Source organism: Numenius arquata, chromosome 8, assembly GCF_964106895.1.
Source record: "Numenius arquata chromosome 8, bNumArq3.hap1.1, whole genome shotgun sequence".
In the NCBI taxonomy this organism is placed as follows: Eukaryota; Metazoa; Chordata; class Aves; order Charadriiformes; family Scolopacidae; genus Numenius; species Numenius arquata.
This window is the reverse complement of record NC_133583.1, coordinates 47,324,164-47,335,655: the sequence shown is the minus strand read 5'-3', so window position 1 is coordinate 47,335,655 and position 11,492 is coordinate 47,324,164. Positions and strand designations below refer to the sequence as shown.

The 11,492-nt window shown below is 35.6% G+C and overlaps 1 protein-coding gene across 1 annotated transcript in view; it reads left to right on the top strand.

Annotated features, from left to right (window-relative positions):
- Positions 1-1,370: 1,370 nt before the first annotated feature.
- The window catches only part of ADGRL2 (adhesion G protein-coupled receptor L2), a 127,933-nt gene continuing 117,811 nt past the window's right edge, over positions 1,371-11,492 (top strand). Inside the window, exon 1 of the mRNA XM_074152123.1 lies at positions 1,371-1,443. Coding sequence (XP_074008224.1) covers positions 1,371-1,443 — 73 coding nt within the window. The remainder of the gene's footprint in view (positions 1,444-11,492) is intronic.

Genomic DNA, 11,492 nt, shown 5'->3' with positions numbered 1-11,492 from the left:
AGTACACTCATAAAACTCATAAATGGCCCTTAGATCCTGCCACTTAAATTTTTACATAGTCATTGTTACATGTTTTTAAAGTAATGTTAATTTCAAATATCCCAGGAATACATCCATGCAGTCCTGTCCATTCCTCTTGGAGAGACCAAACCAATGTGGCACCAGACTCAGCTCTTTGGACCTATAATTGCCACAATGTTCAGAGAGTCATTCTTCCAGAGTTTTTTCACGTATCTGTAATATATAGGACCAGCTTTCTAGTAAAAAAAAAATTTTATATGAATTTTAATTTTTCTCTATCTTCCCAAATTGTAGTAATCGGGGCCAAAGCATGATCTTGCTTCGCACAGTGAGATATGGAAGAGGAGGTATGTAGTTACTCAGTTGGCTGGTGGGAGAATGAAATCATTAGCAAAAGGGAGCACTCTACTGTCAAATCTTATATCACAGCAACTGCACTCTATCACTATAATTATATTTTTCAAATGCAAATGATATCTTTAAGAATTCTTCCTTTGGTACATTATTTACAGGAGCAGTTCAGTTCATATTTCTCAGTTGGAGACGAATCTTGTCAGAGGCTAAGGACTGGAGAGTCTCATCCATTATGTTTATTCCCTTTTTTCTGAAGGTGTTTAGTGGGTAGAAATATGGCAAACTGTAGAGTCATAGGAAGAAGCTTCCTCACCAAACAGAGTATTTTGTTGATTAAGTTGCTACTAGGGCTTCTTATCCAAGGAGAGTGACCTATGTGTAGCACAAAGGGAACGCTGCAGCTGTGGCAGGGAAGAGACTGGCAGAGCCTTGCTGTTGAGTGGTGTTACTTCGCTGTTCTCAGTCACTCCATGTTTTGAATCACTAAGAAATACAGCAGTGCCCTAGATTTAATTTTATTGTTGCTCTTTGAGGTAGACAATTGCAGATTGTGTCAGATTTGGGGAGTGGGAAAAGCTGCGAATCCAATGTCTTATATTCAGAGAAAACATTCTCTTTTTTTTGTGCCATGTGTCTTAGTGCAAGTACATCAATAACATTCATACTTTCAACTTCAACATGTATCATTATTTGGCATTCTGTTTAATGATCACTGACCTTGAGAGATTACATCCCACAAACTTGCCAAATTCCCAGCTACGGTACAGGTGTACTGTCAGTTTTTATTAAAAATTTCTGTCTTCATGTCAAGTAAAATTTGGTATTCCAAATTATTGGTGTTTGGCTATTGATGGAATTTTTTTTTTCTCCTTTTCTTCCAAATCTGCTTCTCCAGGTATAAAGATGAATAATGCAGACCACTGGTTTCGATGATGCTGGGCTTTTATAACTGGATTCATTAAGGAATACAAAGAAAATTCTTACAGGGATCAATAATGGTGTCTTCTGGCTGCAGAATGCAAAATTTTTGGTTTCTGCTCATTATCAGCTTCCTGCAGTGTACTGAAGGTAAGCTTTAGTTTATTTTTTACTTGAGTTTGCAGATGAGATGAATGGTCAGTACAGTTAATTTCTGTTAGATGACTTGATGTTCTAGGATGTCAAACTAAAAGCATCTGTAGCATGTTCTAGGTTTAATTTATAAGATTCAAAGTACTCTCTTTTTTAATGAAAAAAGAAAATACATTTTTTGGTTTTGATACAGTGTGTTATGTTGAAACTGAAATGCAGTGCTCAGGCAACTGAAGTGACAGTATTAATATCCTTGATTGGTAGGTACTTTATTTTGGGGTTCTTCCTATTTATTCTTCTTTTTTCTGCTCTCACTGCGCAACTATTTAGAAGCAATGTATAGATATGTTAAATGTGATATAAAATAACTAAACAGTGCAAATGAAATGACTGTTTCACTTCTCTAATTTGCCTGGCTGAAAATAAAATGCCAAACACTTCATTAAGATTAGAACGATGCAAGTTAAATTTCAGGAAATAAATCTCAAAATGCATACAGGAATAACATCTACCTAAAAATATTTTTGCTTTTTTAAAAAAGAGGGAAAAATACTTCACTGCTATAAAATGCGGTGTTTAGAATAGCTTTTATATTAGAGATATGAGGAAGGAAAAACCTTTTTAAAAAATTTGTAACATCTATTCTTTATCTGTTTTTCTTCATAAACTCTATTTTATCCAGTTAGCCTGTCTCCCCAGCTGTTCTCATGACCCTTTTAATTAGTAATAGCAAAACACGAATGATCAGGAAAACATGGTTTATGAAGTTTCTGGGTATAAGAATTTTGATTGACTAGATTACTAAACCAGTATTTTCATCAGCAATAAAGTAGCAACTCTGTTCTTTCTTACATTATTCAGTAGTCGATATGTAATATATAAGGCTTTTTTGGTGCATCTGTGGCGTGATCTCACCATCTTTTAAAGCAGATACATAACTTACCCTGTCAAAATTCTTTGAATTTTAAGGTTAAATTTTCAGAGATACTTCAAGAAAGATGCTCTGCCTCCACCGCTCTTCTTTCCCAAATCTATACAAACAAAAAGAATCTAGTCCCCAAAAAAGGCAAAACCCAATATTAAAAATGTAAATATTGTATGCAGTCTTCCGTGTTCACTGCATAATTTCCTAAGCGTTGATTCTAGACTAAGACTCCTGTGTTGGACTGACAGACAAGCTTAGCTAAGATAGGTTATCCATATGTATGTGTGAACATACACATATATCAGGGAGTATGTACTAGGAGTCTTCATGTAGGTTTCTGAACATGGGGAAGTCTCATTTCACTTAAATAGCTTATATAGTCAATTTCCCCCTCGCTCCCCTCTTTCTTAAATATTGCCAGGATATATTAAAAAACTGGCATTTCCTACAACACTCTGCAGATCTTGGATGGTTTCATCATTGATGTGATGTCTCATTTGGTAGCTGCTGTACTGACTGCTCTCTTGGTGTCTGTTGAGTCTCTAGACTTGGGTAGAATCTTACTTTTATAGGAAAGTAAGTGCCAACAGCTGGAAGGTAAACTACATTTTAGCTTCTTTCACAGGTAAAGAAGGTAAATGCATATTAGGAGAATAGAATTACAGATCTTATGACTGGCTGGTTAGGTAATAACTTGTGTTAATTATAAATGCACTTACATTGCAAAAGTGGTTGCACTAGTTGAAACCGAGGGTGTAGGAAGTAGAGGCATCTATGTTTTTTCTGAAGCTTTAAAATACTAAGGATTTTATTTGTTATTGTAATTGTTTCAAGTACCTGTATCTAGTACATTTTACAAACATTCACATACTCGCAGTTTAATGCTGTGTGGTGGTTGAAAACATTTGAAAACAGAAAGAAAAGCAGACAAACCACTTTCTCTGGTTTGGTTACAGCACTAGACAGAAAGCTGCGAAGAGTGCTTATCTGCTGAGTTTGGAAAGGAAAAAGTCAACTGAGAACTTCTGCAGATTGAATTTTTGCCATTTGCAGAAAGCTAATTTTCATTGTCATCTGTAATATTTCAAGTTCATTTCGTTCTGTCCCTGTTTTTCTTGCTTTTAGTAGCCAGTAGCAATCTTTTGATGCTTCAGTTGTGAATTTACTTTTTTAAAGTCTATACAAGAGCTGCTTTTTCAGCTAAAAGAAACAGGGAAGGAAATTGGGAGCAGATAACAGAATCATACCAAATTAATTGTAAATTCTTAAAATAAATGAAATATTGTGGCTCTGTATACTGGAAATGAATATTAATATAGAGTTGGCTTCCAGCCACAGAACCAAAATGAATACCGCATTATTACACTTTCTCACAAGATTACATTGCCTTCTGCTTCAGTAATAAGAGATGCCAAGTATAACGTGCTTTAGTAGCACTTCATGCCTGGAAGTATGAACATGAACAAAGGTTAAAATAAGAGCATCTAACTTTTGCTAGAAATAAGAAAATCTTTAATTCTCTCTTTTGGAACTTAGGGCTTTTTTATAGAAATCTTTTGTGTATATGCAGGTGGTTGTGGTTGGTGAGGGAGATGAAACCTGGCTGAATTCCCTGCTGTTATATTTTAATGTTTCTGTACAGTTAAACAGAGAGAGAGGAAAAAACGATCCTGGGTGTGGACAAGTGACTCATTTGTTCACATAATGAAGCATTTTCCAATCAAGGTGAAGACTTCATTGCTCTCACAGTGCCTTTACTTTAACTCACCAGGGAATTAGCAAGTAGACACAGTTACACGAAGGCTGCAATTTTATTTTAGTGTCGCCTGTACAAATAGGAATCATATCTTCAGTTAAGAAGGACTGGGTTTTGGTTTGTTTTTCCTGCTTAGCGCAGTCCAGGTGCAGTTGCTTTTGAAGCAGTCTGTTCCTTCAGGTAAAATGAACCTAGAATGGATGAGTGCTGGCAGCTGGAGGGAAAACCGCACCGAGTTATTATACACTGCTGGTACATTGATCAACAACAGGTCAATATTGTTGTGTAGAGGCTTGAAAAACATTGTTATTACCATCAACAGCAAAGCATTGCAGCCCTAAGTAAGGAAGAGATGAGAGGCAGGAAAAGCTGAATTCATGAGCTTGAGTATTAATGTCATTTCGGAAGGTATTTTTCTGTCCCTTTTTCTAGCATATTCTACTATAGGTATGTCTTTAAAACTACCATTTTATTACAAAAGGTGGAGTGAAAGAACTGCCTTGGAAAGTAGTTTGAATCGAAGTTATGCAGGTATCTGTGTGAAGCCTGGCCTCGTACTGTGGTTGATTGCCTGGGGGAGACGGGAGCTCCCACTGCGGCTGCCCCGGGGTCCAGCCCCATCCCATGCCATCCCAGCTCTCTGGCCTCGCAGGAGTGGGCTCGTGCTCCTGTTGGGCCCATGCAGTTGAGTCCCTCTTCTTTACTTACCTGTTTCCTGCGAACTGCAGGAAAGGAATTACTTTTGACACCACCTCTATCTTTTTTCTTTTTTTCTCTCCCTTCCTAATTAGGTGAAATCATCCAACAAGTTAAAAATTATCTGAGAAAATGCAGAAAGTCAGAGTGAGATCACACGTCTTGTTTCCATAGCAAAGCAGAGTAAAAAGCTTATTATACATATTATTGGTTTCTCTTCAAGCAAGTTAGGGCAGATACACTAATATGCATATGAAAAAAATATGTCAGAGCTAAACATTCTGATTAAGATTGGTTTTTGGACTGTACACGGTTTGATATTTTAAGCTTTATATTGCTTATGAAGTCCACCTTTTTGACTAGATTTAGATGCCTTTTAGTTTTATTCTATTCTGCTGCTTGAGAAGCACAAGTGCTTGGGAAGCACTGAAATAATTTTCTTTGCTTACATTTTATTTTAATCAACGTTTAATATAATTTTAATTTATTTTATTATCAATTATTATCTGTGCTTTGTCCAAAGGAAGAAGCATCATGCTTCCATTATCTATTTAATTCAGTTTTCCTAAACGGCATTAATGTTAAAAAAAATCCAGCCTGTCTTTGCCTCTGAATGTACATTTTAATTAACATTACACTGAGAAATATAAATTCCTGTAAATTCCATTTATGCCAGCCAAGGAGCTGAGTGTTAAATTGGAAGCAGTTTTAAGTGCATAGCCAACGTTAGTGCATTTGCTAAAGAAAAGACATACTAAATACGAGTAACGTGCATCGGGCCACTGCAGAGGTATTTACTGTTTTAGTGTATTGCTTCAGATCTTCAGCCTCCTGTCAAGTCACTCAGACTTAAGAGTATCTAAGGTGTATGGCACAGGTACTCAACAAACTGTGGAAGCGCACTGGTTTTCCTACACATTTAGTAGGAAGTATTAGTAGGATTTTGCCCAGGATGTAAATTTAATAAATCTTGTACCTTGGACTTGAGAAGAAATCAACTTCTGTTAATTAGCAGATATAAGTTCTACAAGGGGTGAAACCCATTAGAGTCACGCAAGAGCAAATAGGAGCACTAATTTAATTTCTAGCCAGGGAATTTATCACAGTGAGAGCTCTGTGAAGCACACAGTTAGTAGGCGACTACTTGGTTTAGCAGAGGTCGCAAGCGTCCATAAGCACACTGAGCGTACTGAGGCCAGCCAGTTACTGCCTGCCCTTTGGATGGTCTTTCTAATAAGCCTTCCAATACTGTCTTCATTTTTATCATGTATACCTAATGTGTTTATGATTCTTTAGCAAATGTTTTTTTCTTAATTGGATAATGCAGATTATGCAGAAGAAAATATCTGTGTGAAGGGAGCAGTTGGGTTTCTGCAGAAAGCAACCGCTGCACTGAGTCCTGTTTGCTTTCCTGAAAGAGCATGGCATTTTTCACTGGGATATTGTAGTGCATACTTACTTGGGACATCTCTTTTTCCTTTTCTGAGAGAGGTGTATGCCTAACATATCTTCTAAAAAGGAAATTGATCTAAACAGTGAGACCAAACTTTTTCTTAAAAAAGAATGTCTGTTAAACTTTTCAAGTGCATTTCCAGGTAATAGAGACTGACAGACTGCCTGGAAAAGCCCGTGATTCTTTAACGTGCTGGCAGCGACTATCCTTTCATATATTCCCTGAGCAGTGAGGTCTGCAGGATCCTATGCTATAACATTACATTTTTGAAACCAAAACAAAACCACCACTATTTTAAAATGTAGAAGAACCATTTTAAACACTGTACTAACAGTATATGAGAATTTGCTAGGAAATGTTAATGCAAGGGTCTTATAATTTAAGCAAAGAAAAAAGTATAAATGCATAATTACTATGAGATGAATAATAGTATTACTGTTTTGATATGCTGTCTTCTTCCTCGGTTACTTAAAAACATTCTCCGCTATGAATTTTGTATGAATGATTGATTTTGCATTTCTTGAGCTCTGTACTCAGAAGAAGAAAAGAACGCTGTATCGTGTAAAACTAGAAACGCTGTGTGTTATGCTAAGGGCAGATGTTATATTTTCAGAGCCCTCTAAGCTATTACTTCAGTGTGCCGTCTTTCGTTGCCGTAACCTTGGTGGGTCTCCGTGGGTGAGGCGAGCCATGCAGCTGGCCACTGCAACGAGAGGGGATTGACTTAACCTTCAGCTAACCTGGACTGACACCATTGCCTAAGGAGCTTTTCTTTTATTAAATATAAATCTGGGTGTATTTTAGGTTAGTTTATTAAGGTAAGGTACTCTTCCAAGAACACAATAGCAGAATTTGGACATACAGGTCTTTCAAAAAATGAATAGGCTTCATTAGTACTCTGTTACTAAATATGGAAATATATGCAATCTATTTTTGTTAACAGTTTCATTTTTTAAAGTATTTAATTATTTTCATTTCCGTTTTATGTCAAATGGAACAATATTGTTTGTCTTAGTAAGAAGGTTTTTATACAGCTTTAACTACATTGTCTTTCTCTATATTGTACTTTTAGGTCATAGTGTAAAAGAAGTATAAATACTTGAAGCATCTGATATCAGTGAATGCATTAGCACTGGCTTTCTTATTACATTTAGTGTCCTTATGATCAGATTATGAAAATTATCATAAAGTATAATGATATTAGATTTAATATTCTCTGCCAAGTTCTGCAAACACATAATAGGTTTTATACTTACAAGCAGATCCATTGATGCTCATGGTCTACTTCTGTGAGTAAACATTACAGAAAAGTAATACGTTTTATGCTCATTGTGTGTTGTATGGATGTCTTAATAGCAGCAAGTGTACGTAGGACGAAAGCAAACAGCAAAAGACGTACGCAAACAGCTCTAATATATGTTTCATGTATGTGCCTGCTTCTGTGTTTGTGATCATGCTCCAGGTTGTGTTATGTGAGGAAGAGGAGAGAAACCCATTCACAGGGAGAAGTTCTTGACTTGGTGTCCATCCATATTATCATCATAAATGCACTTAATAGTATAGGAGCTCCCAACATATTGTTATGCAGTTGTATATACTTATGCAGTAGCCTGCATGGAAGAGACACTTAAAAATTGACTGTCCTTTTACAGTGGTTAATTAGTATCATATTTACTCATCAACATTGATTGGTTAGAAGAATATTTATAGTTGTTCTCTCTGATTATTTTTTTGTCGTTTATGATATGACTTTGTACTTGGCTAATAGGGCTCTAAAATAGCACTTCATTGTATTATACACTAAGTATAAAATTAGAAGAAAGGAAGATAAGGAAATAAAATACACACATATGTAGTAGAGGTTCATGAATAATTTTGTAGTACTTTCAGTTTTACACGGTACTAACTATGTGCCTGTGTTGGTAGAAACTCTCTGCAGGTTTTCTATTTCCAATCACTTAAAATTTGATAAAATTTTGTATTGTCAAAACTGGATTGGCTCCAGCTTTACATTTCTATAGATAGTACTAGTTTATCCATTGATGATTTGTTTGGATTGACATTTCGAATGAGAAACATGAATGTTGCCAGTCATCTTCCACTTTTTTTTCAGGATTACTATATTTTTTACATTTTTAACACAGGATAAATTTTGCATGGGTGATTCTGTAAATAAGCTACACCTCAAATCCAAAGACTTCATATGATAAATTGAATATGTAGTTTTTTCTGATAGATAGGAGCTGAAAAAAATCCTTTTGCTTGAAAGTGTCCCAAATTCCTGCCCTTCCAGAAAGAGTCTTGAACTACTCTGCTGGCTTTCAAAACCCAATTGCGCTAAAGCTCTTTGTGTTTCTGTAATCTCTGTCTCCTAACTTTCTTTTGAAGTGTAAAGAAATAGGGTTGCATGAATATTAGCTCAGTTGGTAGGCCCTTCTTTCGATGAGGGAGATGATTCATCCATGTTCCAGTGACATTAGGGCAACTCGTGTAAACGTACATGAGTGTGTTGGCGGTGGTAGGGGACGTTCCCTCGTCCTTCCTCCTGAGCTTGGGCCAGTCCAGGTGTTTGGGAATATTTCATTCTTTTTGTTTTTGCAATTTATAGTAGTATAATAATCACTGATGTTTTCTCAGTGTATAAAATGTGTGTAGGGGAGACTAGTTGGGAAGCATAATGAATTTTTTTTTTTTTCATCCGTTGCCTGAGCAACACATACATGTGAGAAACCCAGGGGAACCACATAACTTTCAGTCGTTGGATATAGCACTTGGCGAGTTTTATGAGGGATCTTGACGATGGAAAGAGAGCTGGCTTTTGTGTTCTCCCCTGTCAGGGATTTTGATGTCTCTCTCAGGAGTTAGGTAGTTTTGTTCTCTTCCAGCAGAGAGTACAATTAATGCAAGGTGCTGTTTGAGCAATTTTCCTGTTAAATTTGAGTTCAGTAGTTCATTTAGGAAATCTGAGGAAGTTGATGCTGAAAGCAGATTCTCCTATCTGCTGCGTTTTTAGTGGGAAAAGCAATGAGAATTGTTTTGCTTTTTAAATATTTCAGTGCTATTTTGTATCATTTCTGTTTTAACCATTCTTCTAGCGAGCTTCAGTTGGATTTGCCTGTTCACCACTGATCCTGTTTGACTATGTGTATGACTTGATCTACTCTCCACACTCTTTCACATTAATTTTCCTATTTCTCCCCATTGAGCTGCCCCAGTTCTTTTCTGTAACTTAGGCTTGTGGATTGCCTTTAATGGTTCTAATTTTTTATTTTTTTTTTTTTAATTACAGAATATTACTTTAAGAATAAAGTTCTGATTTATTCTGCACCATTGTTAACATTTACCATTGAAAGTCTATTGGAAAAACGTGGGTTTCTGGCTTAGAACTGATCATGCTTTTTAGTGGCTTAAGATAAATGTGCTTTTAGTAAACAAAACCAAACAGTTTGCTGCTTATGCTTTTGCATCATTTAATTTGCAACAGATGAAGCTGGCATGCGTGAAGAGTGAAGCATGGAAAGTACTAGAGGGCAAACGGGTGGTTTGTGATGTGGATTATTACCCATAAAGATGGATAGAGTCCACAAAACATCACTTCATGTATTAATGTACCAGCTGGAAAAAAATTAAATATATCAGCATAGCATATCATGCATAAACTGTTTGGTTTAGGTCTTCAATTCAAATCCTGCTCAGTACTCAAAAAATTTAAATCTTGTATATCTTTATGCTGGTGTAGATATATCTATATCTTTCTCTTCATATATATAAAAAGCATGCTGTGCAAATACATTTTGAAAATATTCAGAATACAAAAGTCTGGAAGTCATCCATATGTAAACTGTCTTGACGGATTTATAATATACAGTGGTTTTTTCTGCATCGAAACTAAGTGGCGACAGGAAAAGGGTCGAGAAATGCATCTAACCACCAGTGGTTTTCTTTACCGGTTACACTGTAATCTTGTAATATAAAATTATTTTGTTATATGTATTATATATAACAGTATAACAATTAATTTGCTGTATAAGTTATTTTGTATTTCACTCTGTTAAATCAGCAGAGTCCTAACTCAATCCTTGCAACGACTCATTATAATATGTAACCTCGCCTTTTTGATGCATTATTTCTAGGTCTTGGATTTGTTAGGGATCCATTTTAACAGCATTTTTACGTTGCCTTCTTTTTACAAAAGGTTTTTTGAAGAATGAAGAGACACTTTCTGAATATTTGCTATTAAAAATTTCTTGTGGTAATGTAATTTGCAGCAGACTCAAGGATTCTAACTTTATTTACCTCAAAACCTCATCTGTTTCCATTATTTTTAATTCATTTTTTTATTTGGCTGATTTAAAAAAAAAAAAATTAAAAAAATCTAGTGGCAATAAAAGGGAAAACTTCACTGAAGGAAATCTTTGATCAAGGTACGAATGATTGCGGGCTGACCAAAATTTGTTCTCTTGGTCCTATTTCCATTTGGAATAAGGGATCAGATTGTAACATGGTGGGGAGGGGGGCAGGAAAAAAAAAAAAAAGAAGGTGCATTTAAAAGCATTCAAAGATGTTAAGCAACAATAAAACTCTGTAACCATTTAAATGACAGCAGCTGACTATTTGAATTAACTTTGTGTTTGGCTTAATTTGGGGTCCTAATTATTCCTAACTTACGTGAGTAGATTTCAATTATACAATACTGCAGGGATTTGTAGCTAAGGCAACTAAAGGAATCATTTTACATAAAGTACTTTTGTTCAACTGATTAGGCAGGTTAAAATGGAATGATAGAAAATGGGAACTCTTGTCTGATAAGGCCCAATGAATTGTTTCCAATGACACTATGAAGAAATAACATGAGGAAAGCTCATTATTTAAGATTTTGGTAATTTTTATGGAAGTTTATATCTTGGTAACGTGTTGTTAGTTAACTGCTCACAAGCAAGTGATTCTCATGAGCATTAACAACAGAACTACCAATAAAAAGGCAGTTCACATTTTTGTGGTGCCTCAGTTTGGTCTTCATGAGGTGACTTTTCCTGGAAGCTTGTTATCTAAAAATTTAATTGTTAAAAAGATTGAGTTTTTTATATATTTATTTACTAATGCCAGTTAACCATTTAAATAGTCAAAACACATCATACTTACTGCACGTATTTCATGTTTTAGACATGAAAACATAGCTCTCATCCCCAGTATGCCATTTATTTAAAATTGCTGTT